Consider the following 26534-nt stretch of genomic DNA (forward strand, 5'->3'; position numbering starts at 1 on the left):
GGCAAGCGTGGCCGCTGGCAAGGAAATAGAAAAGATCATGGTATCCATTCATATGGCTTGGGTCTAAGGAGCAATCCAGCCATGAGCAGAAAAAATGTATCCCGAAATAAGGGGAAAGCTCAGACAAGCCATGCACCTAGAAATGTTGAGGGGGCTTGTCACAGATGTGGCGTAAAGGGACATTGGGCACGTACCTGTCATACGCCAAAGCATTTGGTGGATCTTTATCAATCTTCACATAAGGAAAACAAAGTGGAGACAAATTACATTGATCATGTTGATCCGATGGATATACCAAATCCGCTCACTTGAAATATCACGTCAGTTGGACTTGATGCATCTGGACGTTTCCGATTTTATTGTTGAAAGGAGGAATGAAGTTTACGGAAACGAATTAGACTAAATCCCCTTATGTACCATTTCCATTATCTAAAGTATTGCTTTTAAGTTTAATTTCAATTCAATAAAAGTGGCAGTGTTTTTCCTTTACAATGAATAATTGTTTATTAATTCAGCTTATTTTATTTATTTGAAGGCATAGATATAAATTATGGATGCTCCCAAAACAAGAACACTAGCAAAGATATTTGTCTTGCAGACAGTGCGACTACTCATATGATCCTTCGAGATCGAAAGTATTTCTCAAACTTAATGCTTGCAAAAGCAAAGGTAACAACCATATCAGGTCCTGCAGATCTAATTGAAGGCTCAGGAACAACCCAATTTATGTTACCAAATGGAACAATACTGTCCATTCAGGATGCTTTATATTCATTTAACTCAAGAAGGAATCTATTGAGTTTTAAAGATAAACGTTTGAATGGCTGCCACATTGAAATAAAAAATGAGGAAAATGTAGAATATCTTTGCATTACCTCAATTAATACCCAGAAGCGTATACTAGAGAAGGTTTGTGCGCTCTCATCGTGGTTGTATTATACAACCATACGGACAATTGAGGCACATAATGTCGTGGACTAGAAGTTCATTGACTCAAATGCATTTAAGCTTTGGCATGACCGGTTGGGTAATCCTAGATCCACCATAATGTGTAGGATCATTACCAATTCTAAAGGACATCCCTTATTGACAAAACACATTATGTTGTCAAGTGATAGCTCTTGCCAAGCTTGTTCACAAGAGAAGTTGGTTATCAAACCATCTCAACCAAGGGTTGATATCATTTTTACAGAGAATCCAAGGGGACATTTGTAGGCCTATTGATCCTCCCTGTGGACTATTTCGGTACTTTATGGTTTTGGTTGATTCATCTACCTGATGGTCACATGTTTGCCTTTTGTCCACTCGAAATATGACATTTGCTAGGCTCTTGGCTCAAATAATTAAATTACGAGCCTAATTCCCAGATTATCCCATTAAGTCAATTCAACTCAATAATGCTAGTGAATTTACATCTCAGACTTTTGGTGACTATTGCATGTCACTAGGCATTAACATTGAAAATCTTGTTCCTCATGTTCATACTCAAAATGGTTTGGCTGAAGCTTTGATTAAGAGTCTGCAATTGATAGCTCGCACTTTGCTCATGAAGACAAAGTTGCCAGTTTCTGCTTGGGGATATGTCATTTTACATGCATCATCGTTGGCGCGATTGAGGTCCATTGCCAATAATCAGTATTCTCCAGTATAACTCGTGTTTGGTAATCAACCAAACCTTTTACATTTAAGAGTTTTTGGTTGTGCAGTTCATGTGCCCATTGCACCACCGTAATGTACCAAGATGGGTCCTCAATGCAGATTATGAATTTTTGTTGGCTTTGATTCAACATCTATCATTCGATATCTGGAGTCTCTGATGGGTGATATCTTTATCGCACAGTTTGCAGATTGTCATTTTGATGAGACTATTTTCCCACCATTAGGGGGAGAAAAACCGTTCTTGAAGAACAAGAAGGCAAACTCGCTCCTCAAGAACAACGTGAATTATAGTGGGATGTACCCACTTTGTCTCATCTCGATCCTCGTACCGCTCAATGTGAAAGCGAAGTGAGGAGGATCGTTCATCTTCAAAGTATTGCCAATCAAATGCTAGATGCATTTAATGATGCAACAAAAGTGACCAAATCACATATCCCAGCTGCAAATGCACATGCAAGGATTGATGTCCATAATGGACAAAACAATGTGCCAGCAAATGATTCATCTGTTGCACGCCTGAAGCGTGGCAAACCATAAGGCTCAAAGGATTTAGTCCCTTGAAAGAGGAAGTTGATGACCAAAATGAATCCAAATGAAATAAATGGAGAACCCACAGTTCATAATTCAAATGCCCCCGAAGAGGCACAAGTATTTCCTGAAAAGGAAAATGTCCTTGGTGAGACAAATGCCCCTTAAGTGGTAGTGGTACCTGAAAGTCTAGAAATCTACATAAATTATACATCCACTAATGAATTGTGGAATAGAAATGAGATGATCATTAATGATATATTTGCATTCTCAGTGGCTACTGAGATCATAAAAGATGATGATATTGAGTCGCACTCTATTGATGAATGCACTCAGAGACAAGATTGGCCTAAGTGGAAAGATACAATCCATACATAATTAAATTGTTTTGAAAAAATGAATGTTTTTGGACTTGTTGTTCCAACTCCTCCCAATGTGAACACTGTATATTACAAGTGGGTATTTACAAGAAAGCGCAATGAGAAAAATGAGATTGCAAGGTATAAAGCGCGACTCGTTGCGCAATGGTTTTCACAAAGGCCTGAATTTGATTATGAGAAAACATACTCTCTAGTGATGGGCGCAATAACATGCCGTTACTTAATAAGTTTGGCGGTTTTAGAAAAACTTGATATGAGACTTATGGATGTCATTATCGCATATCTGTATGGAGAATTGGATACAGATATATACATAAAGGTCCTAAAAGGACTTAAGCTGCTTGAAGCAGCTAGGAATAAACCACGAGGCATGTTCTCAATTAAATTGAGACGATCATTGTATGGGGTAAAACAATCTGAGCGAATGTGGTACAATCGTCTCAGTAACTATTTACTTAAGGAATGATACATAAATGATCATATTTGCCCATGTGTGTTTATTAAGAAATCAAAGTCTAGATTTGCGATAGTGGCAGTGTATTTCGATGACATGAATCTAATTGGAACTTTTGAAGAGCTCCAAAAGACTGCTGATTATCTCAAACGCGAATTTGAGATGAAAGACCTTGGAAAGAAAAAATATTGTGTCAGCTTACAAGTTAAGCACAGTGCTAGTGGGATTTTGGTCCATCAATCAACTTATATTGAAAAAGTATTTAAGCGATTTAGCATGGATAAGGATCATCCACTTAGCACTCCAATGGTCGTTTCGTCGCTTGACACTAAGAAAGATCCATATCGTCCAAAAGGGGATAATGAAATGGTCCTTGGTCCAGAAGTACCATACCTTAGTGCAATAGGTGCTTTATTGTACTCAGCACAATATACCAAACCAGACATAGCATTTTCAGTAAATTTGTTAGCAAGATACAACTCTACTCCAAAAAACCTACACTGGACTGACATCAAACATATTCTACAATATCTTCGTGGGACAACAGACACGGGCTTATTCTATTCCAGTGAATCGACCAATGCCCTGAGTATTGTTGGATATGTTGAGTAAGATGCCTCTCTGATCCACATCAAGGACGCTCACAAACTGGGTATGTGTTTACATTTGGAGGAACTACAATCTCATGGCGCTCAACGAAACAAACGTTGGAAGCTACATCTTCCAATCACTTAAAAATACTTGCCCTCCATAAAGCCAGTTGTGAATGTGTTTGGTTAAGGTCGATGATCCATCACATCCGAAGCACATATTTATCCTCGGCAACAAACACTCCAACTATCCTGAATGAGGGTGATAGGACCAAGCACATATTATCAAAGGTTTTCTACACACATGAGCTTCAGAAGAGTCAAGAAATTAAAGTTAGACAAATCCATTCAAGCGATAACCTAGCAGACTCTTGACCAAATCTTTGCCAAAATGTACATTTCAAAAGCTAGTGCATGGTATTGGATTATGTTAACTTTGCAAGCAATCGAATTGAAGCATGCAAAATTAAGGGGAGCATTCAAGAGTCCTCTAACACAAGACATATGCGCATTGTACTCTTTTTTCTTCGAATAGGTTTTTTCCCACTGGGTTTTTCCTAGCAAGGTTTTAACGAGGCAACATGAGCACATTCAACAATGTTCTAATGTCTCAAATAAAGTTGTACTCTTTTCCCTTCGCTTAGTTTTTTTCCCACTGGGTTTTTCCAAACAAAGTTTTAATAAGGCAACCAATCAAGGGACGTGTGGTCTCTAAGGGGGAGTGTTGTAAAGAATGTGGTGGAGCCCACATAAAGAAAAGAAGAAAAGAATGAAGGAATTTGTCTGTCATCTTCCCTTGTAGCTAACCACACATCACGGGTGCTTCAGCCTATTTAAAGGCTTCATCTCTCCATTGCTATGGAGAGAGAAAAAACGAGAAATGATAACACACTCAACTGAGAGAAGAAAAGAAAGTGAGGAATATGAGAGTTAGAGAGTTATATATGAGAAAATTCTATTAGTGTAAAACCACGAGCAAATACAATTCCACTCCCAATATTCAGTGGTACTTTCATATTATGACTATTTTTATAACAAGATAATGTTTTTGTATGATTGGGTTTGTCGTTATCTATTAGCCACTCTGTATAAACATGAGCCCTGGTTTTGTTTTAAAACATCAAATTCGCAAAGAACATTCATATCATCATTGCTGTATAGCCTGAGAGATAAACACACAGATTTTGCTAGAAATCAAAGCCCTAGTGCTAGAACTTTGATTTTGATAGTTGTAGCTAAGTGGAGCAGACGCCTGCAGAACTACAAGCATTGAGTAGGGGTGAAATTCTGTTTTAAGGACATTGCAATTCTGCAAGTCTCTATATGCAAGAACCGTCAGTTTTTATTTTACTGCTTTGTTTACTTTCGTTATTTTATTTGTTGTTTAATTTAATTGTTAAATTAAATTATTAAGTGTAATACTGATTGTTGTTCTTCCAATAAAAAATATATTCAAAAGATGTTGCAGAAGCTACTAGGTATGGTTTTACTGTTGTGGATAGGCCAAAAGGATTCTTGGTCTTGGTTGTGGCTTCACACATGAAGGGAGAGAGAAGAGTTGTTTTTATTTTATAAATATGTTATTTTATTATTTTTAACTTTAAATATTGTAAAAGAATTTAGTCTTATTCTAATTAATTTTTGCTTATGTGGAGTCCATGTCAACAAAATGTGGGTCCTACAAATGCCACATCATTAAAGTTGATAGAGTTACAAATAAAGATAATGGTAGAGGCAAATTGGAACACCAAACCTTAGTGAAGGGGGTAAAGTGGCCCACTTTGACTTTCAGGGGGCCATGTAGGATTTGACCATAGTTTCAAGGGGCACTATAATAAATAAGCCTTTTGAAAATTAGATTTTACAATTTTTTAAAATAAAAACAAAATATGTTTTCTATTTGTATTTTTATTTTTTGTTTTTATAAAACAAAGTGAAAATTAAAATTAGGGTCAACTACATAAAAGTATCCAATCTTTAGGGGTCGTTTCAAATTAGTAACTAACCTTTTAAATTTTTCACGGCCGTACCCGACCTTACATAAAACATACAAAATAGTCTCTTCGTTAGTGAGACTGTTAGAGAAGATGTTAAGTGATGACGTGGTGGCTTTGATATGCCTTTTTTTGCTAAGGTGCACTCCACATAGACTAAAATAGCCACGTGGTATCCACCTCAGCCAAAAAGCCACGTCGGAGCAACTACATTATTACTTAACGCTCCATTAACGATCTAACTAACAGAGTGACTAATTTGTTTATTTTACGTGATGTCAGATACGCTCGTGAAAATTTTAAAAGGTTGGGAATTAATTTGAAACAGCCCCTTAAGGTGGGGTACTGTTGTTAATATTATGTTAACTCGCAATTGTACGGGGCAATTAGTAGTATAGCAAGACAAGTACGAGGTCGTACCCACGAAGACTGAGAAGTTAAAACTAGTTATGTACTTAGATTACCAAATTCAAGAAAGTAGGAGGTTATGTCTAAAACAGAATTTAAAACAAGAGTGGTTGTGATTGTTGAACAAAAGAAGCAAAATGAAATTGCAAACAAAAACAAGTAAACAAATGTAACAAAGAGTGGTTTTAAGAGTTGGAAAACAGATTTTGAGACTAGGGCATTCGAATCACCATAACAATTCAATTCTGGGTTATAAAGATTCAAGTAACAAGTCTAATTCAGATTCAAAGATTGATTCTAGCTAAAGTATGATTAGGCCATGGTGTTTGGTCCTAACCTTGTGTTCCTAATTCCCTAATTTGATCATTTGTTGTCTAACCTAAAATTAAGCATTAGGAACCCATTAAGCATAGAAGAACATTTTAAACAACCAAGTATGTATCTAATCCCTGTTGTCGAATGTCCATACATACTCTTCCTATTCATAGTTCAATTCGAATTAAAGCATGGTGTATACTCTTAATTCAAACCAAGATAGTTAACAAACAAGTTCTAATGGTGATCAATCATTCAAACAAGCATGTTAACTTATAAGCATAATGAATAAGAACATGAATCATGAATCAAACTTGAATGGAAAAGAGACTTGAACAGAAATGAGAAAACATAATGAATACAATAAGAGTAGAAAAACCCTTTTTCTGAAGTTCTTGTGGTGTCCAAGGCTTCTCCAAGTGCTTCTCCACTTCTAATGCTTCTCCAAGAGCTTCCCCACTTCTAGAAAGATGTATGAAGGATATGGAGGTGATTTGGGATGAGTTTGAGTGAGTGGTGATGGCTAAGGAAGATGAAATTCGTAGGGAAATGAAAGAGAGGTTTGCTGGAGTTGTTTTGGTGATTGTTGGAGTGTTTGGGATTTTGAGAGTGTTTGAGGATGGTTGGAGTGAATTGTGGGGGTTGTGAATTTCAGGATTTGTTGTCTTGAATGTGGAATGGATGTGGTATTTATAGGGAGAGGGGAGTGACAAATCTGAATTCAATATGGCTAATGCATACAACACTTGCATTATAAAAGATGAATTGGTTGATGCACTTCACTAATGCATACAACACTTGCATTATAAAATCTGAATTGGTTGATGCACTTCACCAATAGATCCCACCAGCAGCCCTAGCTCATCTTCATGTCACCATGACCAAGCTTCCAACCAGAAATGATAGCTCATACCTAGCTCACCATGACCAAGCATCCAACCAGCACATGCTGAGGTCAGCATAACCAGCAACTTCAAGGGCTTACAACTTGGGCTTCTCTTAATCAAATTAGGACTTTAAGCACTCGATATTGAAGTTCAGAATGTCTTCTTTCCAGCCATATATCATTTGGGCCAATCCAAGGTCGGAGGAGGAAGTTAAGGCCAAAACAAATTTCTAACGCATTTTGCGCGCTGATAAAATCCATCCTGAGCATGGCTCTGTGTTTGCTAGGTAACAGACTCCATATTTATCCAATGGGGCCGAATTTTGGATATGTTATAGTACACACCCATTGGAACAACTTTCATGAAGAATGCTGCCTCATCCGAGCTGTGTAGGTTGCTGAAACAAAGCTTGCAATATGACCTACGGAACTGGACTGGCAGGGGGCTGTAGCCAAAATGAGTTTGTCTTTTAAGCTCTTCTTCCATTCATCCAAATTAGGCCTTAACATGCTTGAATTGCATGAATTATGCTCTCTTGCTCTATTGGCCTACAAAACACACAAAGGGAGGGAAATAACTTAGAATTATAGGAACTAAGCAAAAGAAGTAAGTAAATTGGGCATGTATATGTATGAAATTATGAGCTTAACACACCCCCAAACTTAGATTTTGCTAGTCCTCGAGCAAAACAAAAGAGAAACAAAGATAAAAATAAAACAAGAAGTTAACTAGACCACTTTCGTAGGTAACTCGATTGCATTGAGCGTATGCAACAAGCCTTTAAACCTCTAGGCATCCCTAGTAGGAGGAGTTGTGTCTCCTGAGGGTTTAACAGATACGATACCCACAAACGTTTTTCTAACTCTACAAAACAAAATGGTTAGAAAAACAACTTTGAAATCAACTAATGAAAATGAAAGAAAGTTTTAGTCATACCTCCAACACCATAGAGTTGCCAAGATAGGTCATCAATCAGTGTGTACAAGTGGAAGCTATAGCTCAAAGGCACACAGTTTCAAAGCAAGCACACTCAAACCTTGAATAGAGAACATGCTTCGACTCTAATTCTCACAGATAACACTCAATCACTCAGAACCTATGTTTTAATTCTCTCAAGAAAGCATAAGTGAGTGTATGAAATAGAAGCACAAATTTGGTTAGATCTCATGAAAGGAATTAAATACTAAGAATAGAGATACACACATACTTACCAGCACCCATGAATACATCCTCAAAGATCAGCTAGGTCTTTCACAATGTTGTAATGAAAGGCTAAGGTTTAGGGGAAATGGAAGAATTGGAAGGAAAAACAAATAACTTAAGAACATACCAAGGTTGCATGCTTCATTAATCTGCAAGGCATCATTGATTTAGATTGGCATGGCAGCAAACTTCATGGTATCTCCTGGCATAGACTTTATTTTTCACACTTAGATCAAATCGAAACACTTTCATCTTCGTTGATTTGATCTGCATCTTCATTAACTTCATTGCACAGATTCACATCATCTTTATTTAGGTACATGGCTGCAACTTCCTTGCTTCAAACTTTATCTTGGCACACCTTGGTATATTTCTAAGCTATAGGGTATGGCTACAATAGGTCAAGTATCTCAGATTGAGATACAAAGGTAGGGAAATGATGAGGGTGATAGAAGAAAAGGCTTTAAGTGTTTGGCTTCAAGAGGGTTGATGGAACACACATATAGGTAGGGTGAAAAGAAAGCACATAGAATGGTTATGCACACATAGCCTAGCATCACTTCAATGAGTTCATTCATGAATGAGAGCAAGCACATGATATCTGCAAAAGAGAATCATCCTTAGTATTCAATCAAAATGGAATAATGAGATCAATTAGAGTGAATTGAAGAAAATAAGTATGGATGAGAAATAGAACACTTTAAACCCTCTCAAGAAAGCAATTAGGCTCGATATAGCTCACTAGGGTAGTCTCCACTATTTTCTTTCAAGAATTTGAGCGTGGTACTTTAGCCACCAGAATTCTAAGAGCAAAAGCTTTGTGAAGTGCAAAATTCTAATATGAAAACCTCAAATAGCAGCTCCATAGCATTGATTGTATGACATTCTTTAAAAAAAATTAAATAAATTAAAAATAAAAAAAAAAAAAAAAAAAAAAAAAATAGTGACAAGAGAACGAAAATTGAAAACACAAATGGATAAGAAAATTGAAATTGAAAACCTTCCCCCCAGACCTGAATTGAACATTGTCCTCAATGTGAAAGCATACAAAAGATGATTGAGAACAAACAAATGATAAAGGGAAAAGTTTAGAAGAAGGTTTAGGAAAAATAAAAAATAAAAAAAATGAATATATAAGCAACTCATGGATGACCAGTTAAGGGCCTCAGAAAACACAGCCAGGGGATCCGGGAAGGTTGGAGGGGTCACAATGGTCCCGCTTAAAACCCAAACTTCTTAGACACCGAAGGTGTCGCCTAAAGAACTCCTAGACACTGTATTGACGGAAGTGCTCACTGGAGTTACCATAAGTTAGCTCATATGAAAAATTTTTTTAAATTTTTAAATTTTTTTATTTTTTTTAAATTTTTATAAAAAAAAAAACAGAAATTTAAAATAATAACAAGTAAAGAGAAAGGATTGAAATGCTCCCCCTTGATGCGATTAGGTCGATTGCTACCAAGCACCTTCTTCTTGAACACATGGGTTGCCTCCCAAGAAGCGCCTTAGTTACTGTCTTGGCAAGACATTGTGCAATCAGCTAAGTTGATGGTACGAAGGGAAGTTGATCTACCACATGGCCAGTTTGGATGCCAGCTGAAACTCCCTCATAGAATGGCTTTAAACGTTGTCCATTTACTTTGAAAGTCGAGCCATCTTTAGGGTTTTGAATCTCCACAGCTCCATAGGGAGAAACATTGACCACGGTGAATGGGCCTTGCCATCTAGACTTCAATTTTCCTGGAAAGAGACGCAAACGTGAGTTAAACAAAAGAACTGACATACCTTTGGAGAACTCTTTCCGTTGAATGTTTCTGTCATGGTAACTCTTGGTTCGTTCTTTGTAAAGCTTTGCATTCTCATAAGACTCATGTCTAATTTCTTCCAATTCATTCAGCTGAAACTTTCTTGCATGGCCTGCCTTGTCTAGATCAAAATTTAACTTCTTGATGGCCCAAAAAGCATTGTGTTCAAGCTCCATTGGCAGGTGACAAGCTTTCCCAAACACAAGACGATAAGGGCTCATTCCAATGGGAGTCTTATATGCTGTCCTATAAGCCCATAATGCATCATTGAGCTTGGCTGCCCAATCTTTCCTTGTATTGTTCACCACCTTCTCCAGGATGTGCTTAATTTCTCTATTGCTTATTTCCACTTGACCAGAAGTTTGCGGATGATATGGTGTAGAGACTCGATGGGTGATGTTGTACTTCTTCATGAGTGCTTCGAATGGCTTGTTACAGAAGTGGCTGCCTCCATCACTAATGACAGCCCTTGGAGTACCAAACCTTGTGAAAATATTATCCTTCAAGAACTTCAGCACCACCTTATAATCATTGGTTTTGGTGGCTATGGCTTCCACCCATTTAGACACATAATCAACAGCAACAAGTATGTAAGTATAACCAAAGGAAGATGGGAATGGTCCCATGAAATCAATACCCCACACATCAAAGAGCTCCACAACAAGTATGTTATTCAATGGCATTTCATTCCTGCGACTTATGTTCCCCATCCTTTGGCACCTATCACACTTAACACAAAAATTAAATGCATCTTTAAATAGAGTGGGCCAAAAGAAACCAGATTGCAGAATTTTAAGTGCTGTTTTCTTAGCTCCAAAGTGACCTCCACAGGCCAATTCGTGGCTATGCCTAAGTATGCTTTCTTGCTCTTCTTCTGGAACACATCTTCTGATGAGTTGATCCGGGCAATGCTTGAATAAGAAAGGTTCATCCTATACATAATGTTTCACCATGGAAAAGAACTTCTTCTTATCCTGAGAAGTTAGATCATTTCTAAGAACACCACAAGCAAGATAATTAACAAAATCAGCATACCATGGCTCTTTGACTTGGGCAGCATATAGTTGTTCATCAGGGAAAGTCTCATTCAAGGGTAGCACAGCTCCTCCTTTTTCTTCAACCACAATTCTGCTCAAATGATCAGCTACCACATTCTCACATCCCTTCTTATCTCGAATCTCCAAATCGAATTCTTGCAGCAAGAGAATCCATCTAATCAAGCGTGGTTTGGCATCCTTCTTAGTGAGCAAGTATCTAAGGGCTGCATGGTCAGAATAAACAATTACTTTAGAACCAACAAGGTAAGAACGAAATTTTTCTAAAGCAAAAACCACAGCAAGCAACTCCTTCTCTGTTGTGGAGTAGTTGATTTGAGCATCATTCAAGGTCCGGCTAGCATAATGAATCACATGGGGCAGCTTGTTCTTCTTTTGACCTAAAACTGCACCAATAGCAAAGTCAGAGGCATCACACATTATTTCAAATGGTAAAGACCAATCCGGAGCTATGATAATAGGGGCTGAAGTTAGCTCCCTCTTCAAGGTAGAAAAAGCTTCCATGCAAGCTTCATTAAACTCAAAAACAGCATCCTTAGCAAGGAGATTACACAATGGCCTTGTAATGCTTGAGAAATTTTTGATGAACCTTCTATAGAATCCAGCATGACCTAGAAAGCTTCTAATTCCTTTAACAGAGGTAGGGGGTGGAAGATTTGAGATGAGGTCGATCTTGGCTTTATCCACTTCGATTCCCTTGCTTGAAATCACATGGCCTAGTACAATGCCTTGTCTCACCATGAAGTGACACTTCTCCCAATTCAAAATCAGATTTGTTTCCTGGCATCTTTTAAGCACTAGAGACAAGTGGTGAAGACAATTATCAAAAGAGGAACCAAAAACTGAAAAATCATCCATAAATACCTCAATGAATCGTTCCACCATATCTGAAAAGATTGACATCATGCATCTTTGGAAAGTTGCTGGGGCATTGCATAAACCGAATGGCATCCTTCTATAAGCAAACGTACCAAATGGGCATGTGAATGTGGTTTTCTCTTGGTCTTCCGGAGTAATGGGAATTTGATTATAACCTGAAAAACCATCAAGAAAACAATAGTAAGCATGGCCAGATAAACGTTCAAGCATTTGATCAATAAAAGGTAAGGGGAAATGATCTTTTCTAGTGGATGTGTTCAACTTCCTGTAATCAATGCAAACTCTCCAACCAGTGACAGTTCGTGTAGGAACTAGCTCATTCTTCTCATTCTTCACAACGGTGATTCCGGACTTCTTTGGAACAACTTGCACAGGGCTCACCCACTTAGAATTTGAAATTGGGTAGATGATTCCTACATCGAGTAGCTTTAAAACTTCAGCTCTAACCACCTCTTTCATGTTGGGATTTAGCCTCCTTTGGGCATCACGAGATGGTTTGCTGTCTTCTTCCATTAAAATCCGGTGCATGCACATGCTTGGACTAATTCCTTTGATGTCTACTATGGTCCACCCAATGGCTGTTTTATGCTCTTTTAGAACTTTAATTAAGCTCTCTTCTTCATGTGAGGAGAGACCTGCATCAATTATAACAGGGAGAGTTTCGTTAGCACCCAAATATGTATATTTAAGATTATTGGGAAGAGGTTTAAGTTCTAGCTTTGGTGGGATGACAATGGATGGCTCCAATTTCGTGGATGATGGTCCAAGAGGCTCGATTGGTGGCCTAAAGGATGGTGGGTATGGCGGAAACACTTCTAAGGCAGCCACCACTTCTTGGAACTCCGGTTCACAAAGATCTTCCTCTTCTTGTGTTAAGACAGCTTCTAGAGCATCATTAGACTTTCTCTGCAAAATTTTGGAAGAAACCTCATGATCCACAACATCAATTGAAAAGCAAGAATCAAGAGAGATAGAAGGTTGAGATAGAGCATTAAGCATTTTAAATTCAACAGTTTCACCCAAAACAGTCATGGAGAGAGTGCTATCTTTCACTTTGATGATTGTGTCTGCAGTGGCCATGAATGGCCTGCCTAGGAGAATGGGATCAACACGATCTCCATTTGGATTGTCTTCCATGTCCATCACTACAAAATCAGCAGGGAGAATTAGTGTATTAACTTGAACTAGAATATCTTCTACAATACCTTTTGGATATTTTATAGAATGATCAGCTAGTTCAAGTCGCATTGAAGTCTTCTTCATCCCTTCTAAGCCAAGCTCTTGATAAACTGAATATGGCAAAACATTGATGCTTGCTCCCAAGTCCAACATGGCTCTTCCAACCTTCTTGCCTCCAATGTTAATGGGAATGTCAAAGCTGCCAGGATCATCTAGTTTTGGTGGAAGCTTCCTTTGCAATACAGCACTTACATTCTGGTCGAGCTTTACTCCTTCATTTGGAGCGAAATTGAGCTTGTGAGTTTTCAAGTCCTTGATGAATTTTCCATATGCAGGAATCTGTTCAATAAGATCAAGCAAAGGAAAATTGATATTAACTTTACTCAAAATATCATAAATCTCTTTAAAAGCCTTATCTTGCTTTGCTTTCTTAAGACGCCCTGGAAATGGAATCTGTGGAACATATGGAGCGGGTGGCACGTATCTATCTTCTTGAAGATGTGGTGGCACAAATTTGTCATCCCTTTTATGCAATTGGAATTGATCGGATTTCTGAGAATCTGATTTGGCCTTAGGAGCAGATTGAGAAGTTTTGAGTTGTTCTCCTTCCGTGGCCATGGTCTCCTCCTCTTCATTTTCTACAATCACAACATCATTTGAAAGATTAGAATCATCTTTATTATCAATGATCTTACCTGATCTGAGCACATGAATGGCCTTGGCTTCTGGGTTCTTTGGATTGATCTCAGTTTGGCTTGGCCATTTCCCAGGCACTCTTTGAGTTATTTCAGCAGCTATTTGGCCTAATTGGACTTCCAATTTGGAGATGGCAGCTTGTGTAGTTTGCTGAAAATTGGATTGGTTGATTGCCATCTGCTTCACTATATCTTCCAATGATGATGATGATTGTTGTGGCCTTTGGAATGAAGGGGGATTTGCTTGATTCTGGGTATTTCTCCATGAAAAGTTTGGATGATTCCTCCAACCTGGATTATAACTTTGAGAGTATGGATCATTTCTTGGACCTTGGTTGTAGGAATTTACCAACTTAGCTTGCTCTTGCACAAATTCTGGATATCCAGCCCCAAGTGGACAAGCTGTGGTAGCATGGTCATGAGATTCACAAATGCTACACACTTCCTTCGGAGGGCTTCTTGAGTTTAATGCAAGAAGAGCATCTAGCTTTTGTTCCAGTTTTGAAATCTGCACACTAGAAGCATCATTAGAACCACTAATAACACGTTTACCTCTTGTATCCGTATGTTGGGTCTCCATTGCTATCTCCTCAAAGAGTTCGTACGTTTCTTCTGGAGTTTTGGTTTTAAAAGAACCACCTGCAAAATTGGTGACTATATTATGACTAGAAGGGGTTAGTCCTTTATAAAACATACGCATTTGAAGCTTCAATGGAATCCCATGATGAGGACATTGGTTGAGCAACCCATTGAATTTCTCCCATGCTTCACAAAACGATTCATCATCTTGCTGTGCAAATAACAAGATCTTGTCCCTAAGCATGTCGGTCTTTTGCGTGGAGAAGTATTTTTCCAGGAACTTCTTTTGAATGGCAGACCATGTAGTGAGTGAACCAGGCTTCAAAGAATTCAACCAATACTTCGCCTTATCCTTTAAAGTGTATGGAAACACTCTCATTCGAAGTTGATCTTCTGTCACACCTGTCAAGGGAAAAGAACTCACAACATTAAAAATATCCTTTATATGAGTCAATGGATCTTCATTAGGTAAACCATAAAAGGAAGGCAGCATATTAAGATGAGAAGATTTAAGCTCATAATTTCGAGCTACAGTGGGCAGCAAAATGCTTGAAGGAGATGCTGGAATTGTTGGGATATCAAGTTCTCCCATGAACTCAATGGCAGCCATCATTTCTTCTTCTTCTTGGTCTGAACTTGCTTCCGAATTTGAAAGTGAAGAACCGGGAAGTTCAGTGTGGAGAGCAAGACTTGTAAATGTAGCAAGAGCTTGCTCTTTTGCAGTTGACAACTCCCTTTCTAGACGATTCTGAATTTCAGAGGTCACTCGTCTGGGTTGCAATGATGGTCCTGCGTTCAAAGATCTAGAACGTTGGAACGAAGACCTCACTTGTTCAAGTAATGGATTTTTAGACATAAACTACCTGAAACAGAAAATTAGATTAATTAGAAACACTAAAAAGAATAGGGTAACCTTGGGCACATAACCAGGGAAGAACTTTCGTTCAGTCCCCGGCAACGGCGCCAAAATTTGTTGTTAATATTATGTTAACTCGCAATTGTACGGGGCAATTAGTAGTATAGCAAGACAAGTACGAGGTCGTACCCACGAAGACTGAGAAGTTAAAACTAGTTATGTACTTAGATTACCAAATTCAAGAAAGTAGGAGGTTATGTCTAAAACAGAATTTAAAACAAGAGTGGTTGTGATTGTTGAACAAAAGAAGCAAAATGAAATTGCAAACAAAAACAAGTAAACAAATGTAACAAAGAGTGGTTTTAAGAGTTGGAAAACAGATTTTGAGACTAGGGCATTCGAATCACCATAACAATTCAATTCTGTGTTATAAAGATTCAAGTAACAAGTCTAATTCAGATTCAAAGATTGATTCTAGCTAAAGTATGATTAGGCCATGGTGTTTGGTCCTAACCTTGTGTTCCTAATTCCCTAATTTGATCATTTGTTGTCTAACCTAAAATTAAGCATTAGGAACCCATTAAGCATAGAAGAACATTTTAAACAACCAAGTATGTATCTAATCCCTGTTGTCGAATGTCCATACATACTCTTCCTATTCATAGTTCAATTCGAATTAAAGCATGGTGTATACTCTTAATTCAAACCAAGATAGTTAACAAACAAGTTCTAATGGTGATCAATCATTCAAACAAGCATGTTAACTTATAAGCATAATGAATAAGAACATGAATCATGAATCAAACTTGAAACTCCAAACTTATAAACCCAGAATATTCATGTTAGGTTACATCGAAGCCCTAGTTATGGATTTAGCTACTCATAATGGAAAAGAGACTTGAACAGAAATGAGAAAACATAATGAATACAATAAGAGTAGAAAAACCCTTTTTCTGAAGTTCTTGTGGTGTCCAAGGCTTCTCCAAGTGCTTCTCCACTTCTAATGCTTCTCCAAGAGCTTCCCCACTTCTAGAAAGATGTATGAAGGATATGGAGGTGATTTGGGATGAGTTTGAGTGAGTGGTGATGGCTAAGGAAGATGAAATTCGTAGGGAAATGAAAGAGAGGTTTGCTGGAGTTGTTTTGGTGATTGTTGGAGTGTTTGGGATTTTGAGAGTGTTTGAGGATGGTTGGAGTGAATTGTGGGGGTTGTGAATCTCAGGATTTGTTGTCTTGAATGTGGAATGGATGTGGTATTTATAGGGAGAGGGGAGTGACAAATCTGAATTCAATATGGCTAATGCATACAACACTTGCATTATAAAAGATGAATTGGTTGATGCACTTCACTAATGCATACAACACTTGCATTATAAAATCTGAATTGGTTGATGCACTTCACCAATAGATCCCACCAGCAGCCCTAGCTCATCTTCATGTCACCATGACCAAGCTTCCAACCAGAAATGATAGCTCATACCTAGCTCACCATGACCAAGCATCCAACCAGCACATGCTGAGGTCAGCATAACCAGCAACTTCAAGGGCTTACAACTTGGGCTTCTATTAATCAAATTAGGACTTTAAGCACTCGAAATTGAAGTTCAGAATGTCTTCTTTCCAGCCATATATCATTTGGGCCAATCCAAGGTCGGAGGAGGAAGTTAAGGCCAAAACAAATTTCTAACGCATTTTGCGCGCTGATAAAATCCATCCTGAGCATGGCTCTGTGTTTGCTAGGTAACAGACTCCATATTTATCCAATGGGGCTGAATTTTGGATATGTTATAGTACACACCCATTGGAACAACTTTCATGAAGAATGCTGCCTCATCCGAGCTGTGTAGGTTGCTGAAACAAAGCTTGCAATATGACCTACGGAACTGGACTGGCAGGGGGCTGTAGCCAAAATGAGTTTGTCTTTTAAGCTCTTCTTCCATTCATCCAAATTAGGCCTTAACATGCTTGAATTGCATGAATTATGCTCTCTTGCTCTATTGGCCTACAAAACACACAAAGGGAGGGAAATAACTTAGAATTATAGGAACTAAGCAAAAGAAGTAAGTAAATTGGGCATGTATATGTATGAAATTATGAGCTTAACAGGTACTTTTATGTAGTTGACCTTGAACAAAATTTAAGATTCTCCTTGAATTGCTTGAAACCAAAGGACAAAAGTGATCAAATTGAAAATTACAAGGAGTTTAGTGGTAAAAGTGATAAACCACAAAGTGAATTTTATTTTGCCATTAAACATTAAATTAAAACACGTGCCCCTCACGTGGAGGGGCATTTGGGTTAAAAAAATGAAGAATGAGAAGGGAGAGAGAGAAGAAGACAGGTTCAATCTCAAGGTTAGAGAGGGTTAGGCTATCCTCGTGGTGTTTTCCAACGATTGAGAGCGTCGGGTTGACGCGTGAAGCGGATTCTGTCGAGTTGATGCAGCGGGTGGTCGCCGGAAGGAAGTCAGCCGGGATTTGTTGAGAGCGGAGCGGGTGTTGGGTACGGCCCTTGTGACTCCGGCCAATCTCCCGCCGCTAGTGTTGTGGTGAGTCGGTTGTGGCCTTCAACTTTGTATGTATTTTAATTGTTCCTTCGAGAGGCAAAGCATTGTGCCCACTGTTGCCGCTGCTAGCACTAAGTTTTTCTTAATCTTAAACCCCAATCTTCTTCTTTCTTACTTCTTCTAAACCTTCGTCGAAATTCTTCTTCTTATTGTTTTTATTTTTATTTTTAACCTTCAATTCTACTCCTTCTAATTCTTCTTCTTTTAATTTTATTTTTAATACTGTTTCTTTCTAATTTAGGGATTTATGGTTTGGACATTACATACTTTGTGTAGTGGAAAATATATTGGTAGAAACTTCATATAAACAAAGGAGATTCTGACTAGTTTCGGCTAAGAAAATTGGCTTGAAAGTTCATCCATAGCATGAGAGTAGCTTTCCAAACTGCTTTACTAAGCTGCGAGCCTATCTTTGTTCCCAAGCTCCGTCGAAGCTGCTATCCACATCCCAACCTCCCAATCTCCTGGTTTCCCACGAAAACCCTAGTGTTTTCTCCTTTCAGAGCAATCATGGCAGTCCAGTCTCGCCCTACCGTACAAGTGCGGGACAACATCGAACTGAATGAAACCGAAAAGAAGATATTCAATAGGCTGCTTGGAACGGTTTGCCATTTTGGCCTACAGAATCAGCTTCGTGTCGCTGGCGGATGGGTCCGTGATAAGGTTTGTACTGATTTAAGTGATGTTTGGATGGAGAGAAGTTGGTTTACTGGTAAATATTTGTTTTTTTTTTTTTTTAAATTTAGCTTTGAAAATGGTTGGTTTTGGTTTTGCAGCTTCTGGGAAAGGACTGTTATGACATTGATATCGCTTTGGACAACATGTTAGGCAGCGAATTTGTAGAAAAGGTTAGGGACTACTTGTTGCACGTTGGGGAAGAGGCACAAGGAATTGCTGTTATTCCATGGTATGTGGCTTTGCCATTGAGCATCTATGTACATCCAAGTAGAGTCCACTTAAGTGTTTTTTTGTTGTTGTAGCAATCCTGAACAATCAAAACATTTGGAAACGGCGAGGATGCGCATATGTGATACATGGATTGATTTTGTCAACTTGAGGTGTGAAGAGTATTGTGAGAATAGTCGCATTCCTACTGTGGTAAATACCTTTTTTGTCTCTGTAATCTATGTATTGTTTAGAGTTTGTTAGTCTCTTCATTTTAATTTCGTTTTGGTAGGACATTACGATTAATGATATGGTTCTGAGAGAGTGTTTGTGTGTGTAAACCCAATTATTTTGAATAGTGTTAAGGCTTGACTATGGGATGGGGGCATTTGGCATCTTTTGTGGTCTTATGAGTTAAAAACACCCATGATATTCTGTTTCATAAGGATGCCTGTATTTTAGACACCTTCATCAAGAGTAACTTTCTCATCTTGTGGAATTTCAATTTACTAAAAGTTTGAGGCAATTTTTGCCCCTTTTAGTTGGACAAAGAGTTAATTAAGCTGGTTGAATCAATTTAAGTCTAGTCTTGTTGAATTTATGATTAGTAAGTTACTTTGTTTCTATTTTACAGCAAAAATATGGCACAGCAGAGGAGGATGCATACAGAAGGGATTTAACCATTAACAGGTATGTTTTGTCCCTAAGAATCTATCCAGTAATTATTAAATCAGCTTCTCTTGCTGCAAACTTTTCATATATTTGATTGGATTAACTTGAGTTCTTAATGGACGTTTCATTTTGTCGGACAGCTTGTTTTACAACATTAATACCAGCTCAATTGAAGACTTTACCAAAAGAGGTTAGTTTTCTTTAGGTGCCTTCTTTTGTAGAAGTTTTTCTTTTAACCAAGAGTCATAATTATTACTATTTGTTTTAATGTTTCATTTGTCTTCTGCAGGAATTGCAGATCTGAAATCTGGAATAATAGTGACTCCTTTACCCCCAAAGTCCACATTTATGGATGATCCACTACGAGTTCTTCGAGCTATCCGTTTTGGTACTTGTCATTTTATTCTATTTTTCTAATTTTATAGCACAGTCTAGCTCTCTAAAGCTGATTTTTCTGATTAGTCATAGCTCATTAGTGTCTTGTTATGAAAGCTTTGGATTCATATTTGTTCTTGTGCTCAGGAGCAAGGTTTGGATTCATATTAGATGAAGAACTAAAGGAAGCAGCTTCGTGTGATGAAGTGAAAGCTGCTCTCTCAGCTAAAATTAGCAGAGAGCGCATCGGTACTGAAGTAAATTCCTTTTTTTTTTCCCTCAAGTGGTGATTGTTCTGAATATTATTTGATTTATGATAACACTGTTGTTGCTGTTTAATGCGAAAAATTATCCTGTGTCCCAGATATCCAAAGGACCTATCTGTTCATTTTTTTCCCTTTTTTCTCCTCTATTCAGATTGACCTCATGATCTCTGGAAATCAACCTGTCCAAGCTATGACCTACATTTGTGATTTGAAGTTATTTTGGGTTGTCTTCAGTCTTCACCCTAAGTATGAGCCTGCAGTATTGGAAGGATGTGACAGGTAGGTATCGTTACCCAAGGAAAAGGGGGTTTGCCAAGCATGGCTATTTCTATTATATCATACATTGGTGGGTAGGCTAAATGACAATGAAAATGAAAGGCTGATACATTGGGTCTGATAAGGAGTCTAAAAATGTACAGAGGGTTACATTTATTCTATTTCTGATGAGGACATCTTTGTCAAACCCGTTAGGGTTTACAAAAGAAAGAGATGGAAGAGGAAGTAATTTAATTTGGTCTTTAAATCTGGCAATTTTTTATTCTTGCGATTAGTTTCTAACTTGTTCTCTAAGTTTTCCAGATTTTAGTAAGATTTTTAAGTTTTCCAGATTTCAGTAGGATTTATAAGTTTCCTATTTTATTTAGGTTAGAATTTCTGTTTTAGGAAGGGATTTTTTTAATCCTATTGTCTCTAGGTTTTAGATTATTATAAATACCCTGTCTATGTAATTCATTATGGAGTTGTGATTTGAGATATTAAGAAAAGTTTACTTTCCAGAGATTGGAGACTCCTTGGTGTGAAGCCAAAACTCTTTTGGTGTGAAGCTAAGGCGTCTTTTACCACCTATTTTCTGTTTTTCCATTGTTTTCGCTTCCGCTAAACTACCTAAATACTCAATTCACCCGTGTCCTACATCAATTTCTCTTACGTGCTCTTTTATTTTTGTTGTCTTGTTTTTGGGGTTGTTGATAACTGGTGACAAGCCCCTGCTCTGCTCAGTTTGTGAAATTTAAATTGTTTTAATTTTTAGTTGGCATGTACCCATTTTAGATATGCAAATTAAACAGGCAACATACTCTGCTCAGGATCATTTGTTTGCACCTAGGCTGTCAAAGACTCTTGCTCCTCTACTATACCTTTCAGCCGCAATTTATTCTACACTTTGCTATGGCTTTTGAGTGCAAGTCAAATGTACTTTTTGACTTATGAAATACTTGGTTTACTAGTTTTAGTGCCAATTCCAATGTACTTTTTGATCTTATGTTTGAGGACTGTTATGCGAAGCATCATTTTTGATACAATTCCTAGCGTATGTTCTAATTTTTATCTTTGCCTTCCTCCATTTGTTTCTTTTCTGGCTCTCATGCTAATGGATTATCTTTCTTACCTAATGTAGGCTTTGTGTTGCATACTTGGATGCTACATGGAACCTTATTCAATTAATTGGGAACTCTACCTTTAATGTGAGTGACGAGGACCTGAAATACGATAATTTTCTTGCCTTTCCTCCATTCACTTCATTGTTTTAGTAGATATGGAATGATCATTGTTGTAATTCAAATTCTGCTTGTGTATCTTTTTTATTTTTTATTTCATGTGTGTTTTTTTGAATTACGGTTCCTCTAACATGTGAATGCAGGATGAACAAAGAAGGCTCGCTTTATATACTGCTATGTTCCTCCCACTTAGGAAGACTGTGTATAAAGATAACAAAGCAAAGAAGGTATGGGTTTGGTTATCTTATGTCATGGGAAAATATGTATGAAAATTAGCATGTCTGGGATACTATTTATTATGCAGTTGGTCAACATCACTTGATTTTCATGCTTGTATTGCAATTCTAAATTTGTGTCCTTGAATTTCAGATTCCTGTTGTGAACTACATTTTCCGGGACTCGCTTAAGCGAAAAGTCAGTGATGCTGAAACAGTACGTTTGAGTCCACTTCTCTCCCTCTATTGTACATATATTATGTGGACATACTAAGCTGGTAGTTATATCAAGACTTCTGAAATCTGCAGTTATTATAAATGTGTTCACGATTTTCTTTGTTACAGGTTATAAATGTACACTATGCTTTCGAGAAGTTTTTGCCGTTGATTTCTTATTTTGCATCAAATGAGGACGTACTACTCACTGAAGTTGATTGGGAAAGAGAATTTGTTGATGTTCCTCTTGCTTCGAAACCCCGAGTTTTGACAGGTCTTACCTTACTGTGTCCTCACCGTTTTCTCTTAGAAAATCAGCAGGGTGAAGGTTATTTTGGAATCCGTGTTATGCAAGGTGACATTGTTCTTATTGTTCAATTTGCATTTTCAACCATCCAGGATTTCTTCTACGAGAACTCAAAGATTTTTGGCGAGTTGCCTTGCTGATGTCTACGTTGGTATATCCCCGCAACATCGATTGTACCGAAGATCTTTTGAACAAGAACTTTGAACTCGAAAGGCGGAGAAGCTTGTTTAAAGCAGCTGAAGATGCCATACTTAAACTAGGTATCAGAAGTCTCTTTTAACCCCACCTTTCTGATGATATGCATTTGCTATATTTGTTAGTTGTGAAATTATTTTGCGAACTGCCAACTTTCCAATCTATTTTATTTTGCTCAGGTTACCTGATACTATGGGTCCAGTTTCATCCTGTCACTGAGGATCTCATTGTGAAACCAATGCTTTGATACTAGAAAATCTTTTGGTGTCATTAGCTGTTACATGTTCTTTATGTTTTTCATTTTCAGAATTTTGATGTAGGACAGCCTAGGGGTTTCAAATGCATAAAACAGCTACTGAAACAGACTAGCAGTTCTAAACAATAACAATTTACGGATGATTTAGAATGCCATTATGAAGCTGAGGTGAAAGTAAATAACGAAGTAATGATGAAACGAAGAAATTAAATTACTGGCAGAAAATATCATGCAGTACCAGATATTAGATAGATGGGGCAAGGTAAGAATTCACCGTAGGATTCCTTGGTACCCTAGAGGAAACTGCAGACCCTCGATTCGATCCTTGAGTAGCCTTAGATTAGCCTATGCTTACTGGAAGTTTGTGCAAACGTTGTTTAAGTTTAGGAGAATGTATTAGTAGAGTTTGTAATATGTGGTTGTGGGTTTTAGAATGACTATCTTTGGTGTTGGAGATTAAGAAGAAGAGAGAAGAATCTGGACTCACTCCAACACAGATTTCTTGGAATGACACCTCTCTTCATATCCTGTGATGGTGCTCAATGCCGAACCAGTATTTTTAGTCCAGAGTAGATTGCTATGCTAAGATTTGTTTAAACCTTGGGAAACAGCTCGGATGTCCTTTCTGATTTCTGTTTTTGGTGGATCAGGTCTCGATAAAATCTGGGATGTAAAACCGCTAGTGAATGGAAAGGATATCATGAATGTTTTGCAGCTTAAATCTGGAGGACCACTTGTCCGAGAATGGGTAAGCTATATACTTTAATTCCAGTACCAAAAAGACTCTTATGAAACTTCAAATGCTAATAATGTATTCTTTACTTGGCAGCAACAAAAGATACTTGCATGGCAGCTTGCTCGCCCCTCAGCGACTGCAGAAGAATGCCTCGAGTGGATGAGAGAAACACATTCTAAACGTTTCAGGATGGAATGATGCTCTAGCAATTGCTCTTGAGAAGTGCATTTATTATAAGAGAAATACAGCCCTCTAGCTCTCTGTAAGTAATGGTCGGACGCATTGATTGCTGAAATCAATGTCTGTAAATTGGGGTCATTGCAGCGAGTTATATCCCAGTTTGCGGTTCACCATCCTCAAGAGTTTGCACAAACACTAGACAGACGCCAATGTTCACTCTCATGTTTCTGTTAGGAATATACATTTTGCAGCAGTTAGGAACTTGACCATCTCTAACCACCTGTCAAATTTTGACATAAAATGTCATTTGCTAACCTAGGTGGTAATTTGAAGAAACAAATTTGCTACACAGAATTTTGTCAGTCTAGACCATACTTTCGAATTTTATTACCCACTAGTCAAACTTTACAATTTTATTATTGGTTATTTGTCTCCTGTTAACTTGCTAATCTAGAAGCTTACTGTGTCCAAGAACACAAGTGGAGGAACCACTCAAGATTAAGAAAAGTCAGTTATACTTTGAAATCAAACAATCTTTTAAATTTATTGAATTTTATAATTCCACTGCATTGAGTTACAAGTATTTCTTCAATGTACAAGAATAAATAGCATTGATATTTCCCTTTCTGCCTTTGGGATTACTTTCTTTCAAATTCATGCTTTGCAATCTGTTTGGTAACATGCTCTGATAGATTCTTCAAGTCCCCCAGGTCTTGCTTCAATTCATCCACCTGTATTTTTTATGGCCTCTCAGTAAAGACAAATTTATTTTCTACTGTAATTCTGATTTGCCTGTTGCATGTTGATATTGGAAAAACTTCTTAACCCAGAAAAGAAAACAAATAAGGGGGTGAAATTGATATTTTGGTCATGTATCAGTATAGAATCTCTATATCTCAGCCAGAACTGCCACTCTTTCTACGACCTCTGCAACAGAAACTAATCAATAAAACAGAATACCCAGCGGCAATAAAACAAATTGCAATTAGAACTACCAGCAAGCATACCAAATGAAAAACAGAACTACCAGCAAGCATACCAAAAACATAACCTAAAATCAGCTACTTCATACCAAATAATTTAAAAGGAAATGTATGCATACATGAAATGAATCTATGCAGCAAAACATAGCCATTTAAAGTAACCCACTCTATGCAGTAAAACAAGTGTATGTGAATGTGACAACATTTTCCAGGATACTCTAGGTAAATTGGGAAACATTAAACAGAGATTTGACATGTACATAAACCCTAAACCGCCACAATTCACCATCTACAGAAACCCCAATTCAATTTAAAACACAACACTACTTGAAATCACAGGACCCAACAAATTCAGGCTATCTGAGAGAGACAAACCACAATTTCAATTTCGAAAACCCTTGACCGAACCCCAATTTGAATTCACACAAAACCCTAATTTCAAATTTACAAAAAATCCCTAATTGGATACCGAGAAAGCTTACATAGAGTTAATTATCCCCAAGCAGCTCTGCGATTTGATAAGGCAGCACCAATTGAGAGCTGAGAGGATGGAGGTGAGAGGATGGAGGTGAGACGATGAACCTATCAGACAAGAATCAAGTGAAATCTTACCTGAATATGGAGACAGATGATGTGGCTTGAGGGTGTGAGAGCGAGCAACGAGTGGTGGCGATAGGTCGAATCAGAGGTGAGTACAATCCCTGTCTCGTTAAGCATTTTTCCTCTATTCATGCCTTCATACCTGCAATATTCAAATCGGTGATTCCCATCCCGTAATATTCAAATCGGTAATTCCCCATCCCCACCTTCATTGGGGAATGAGTTTCCCAACCCACCCCATTATGAAAAAAATTAATCAATAAAAGCTAGTCTGTTGAATAAGAAAAAAGTACTATGAGCACAACATATGTATTAATTCAATTTTTATTAACTAAAAATCTAGATTATTAAAAAAAAAAAATTAATACATGTCAAAACTACATGTTCAAGGACATGATTATCATTATAGAGGTAGTACCACCATGACACATCTTAATAATATATTTATATGAAAAATAAATTATGTATATTTTAAATGGGATGGGTTCAGGTCGAGGATTAGAATGTTCGGGTCGAGGATTAGAATACCAACCCCGCCTCTCCCCAAACACCATACCCCAAAAATTCCATGAACCTATCCCCATACCCCCTTTTTTTTTTTTTTTTTTGTATATATATATATATTTATCATTCATACTTGACCCATTAGGATCAAGGCCTTGCGAAGACCTTTACTCATGGGGAAAATTGCCATTGCCTGTGAACAGACTTGAAGAAGAAGGAAAATAGCTAAATGCTTTTGAAAGCCTAAGTTTTTTTTTTTGGCCTAGTGTTATTGAAAACCTAAGAGGTTTCAATTCAGTGTGGCACTTCCATTTTTAACATTGTAGAACTAATGCCTTTGGCCATTAGTTAGCCGACACCTATATGTATATATATATTTCATAGTTGTCATTTTAGTACGTTCTTAAAGCATCGTGATCGTCTATTTTGTTGGTCACAATTGTTAAAAATATACCCTGAAAGCCAATAATGAGATGAAACCTTTTTGAGATATTTCATATAACCCATACATATTGGTTATTCATAAGGGCAAAGAAATTAAAATGTTCTAAACAACGAGTCTTAGGATTATGATTAAAAGGATGTAATCTAAAGAAGTTAGATTCCTGAGATCATC

The 26534-nt window shown here is 37.6% G+C and overlaps 1 protein-coding gene, 1 long non-coding RNA gene and 1 other non-coding gene across 5 annotated transcripts; 2 read left to right on the forward strand and 1 right to left on the reverse strand.

Moving 5' to 3' along the window:
* The first annotated feature begins 14747 nt into the window (after positions 1–14747).
* Positions 14748–14854, forward strand: LOC148293917 (small nucleolar RNA R71). The gene has a single exon (XR_015836858.1). It is a non-coding gene; the product is annotated as a small nucleolar RNA R71 (small nucleolar RNA).
* Positions 14855–17789: 2935 nt separating this feature from the next.
* Positions 17790–24250, forward strand: LOC110769160 (Polynucleotide adenylyltransferase family protein). Of its 3 annotated transcripts, none has more exons than XM_021973089.2 (16): positions 17790–18014; positions 18274–18695; positions 18809–18939; positions 19013–19130; positions 19552–19607; positions 19730–19779; positions 19879–19977; positions 20112–20221; positions 20382–20509; positions 21627–21693; positions 21870–21953; positions 22096–22158; positions 22287–22431; positions 22557–22724; positions 23566–23663; positions 23745–24250. In XM_021973089.2, the coding sequence occupies exons 2-16, from the start codon at positions 18399–18401 to the stop codon at positions 23847–23849; spliced, it is 1719 nt and encodes a 572-aa protein (XP_021828781.1). In that variant the 5' UTR covers positions 17790–18014; positions 18274–18398; the 3' UTR covers positions 23850–24250. The 3 variants fall into 3 exon arrangements, with proteins under 3 accessions (XP_021828781.1, XP_021828782.1, XP_021828783.1); XM_021973090.2 differs by having other exon boundaries at positions 18309–18695; XM_021973091.2 differs by having other exon boundaries at positions 17791–18014; positions 18456–18695.
* A 99-nt stretch (positions 24251–24349) lies between these two features.
* Positions 24350–25702, reverse strand: LOC110769161 (uncharacterized). Its single transcript, XR_002528541.2, has 3 exons — positions 25427–25702; positions 25297–25354; positions 24350–24758 (listed from the first exon to the last, which is right to left on the reverse strand). It is a non-coding gene; the product is annotated as an uncharacterized LOC110769161 (long non-coding RNA).
* Between the last annotated feature and the right edge of the window lie 832 nt (positions 25703–26534).

This window comes from Prunus avium, chromosome 6 (assembly GCF_965620075.1).
Source record: "Prunus avium chromosome 6, drPruAviu1.hap1.1, whole genome shotgun sequence".
NCBI lineage: Eukaryota > Viridiplantae > Streptophyta > Magnoliopsida > Rosales > Rosaceae > Prunus > Prunus avium.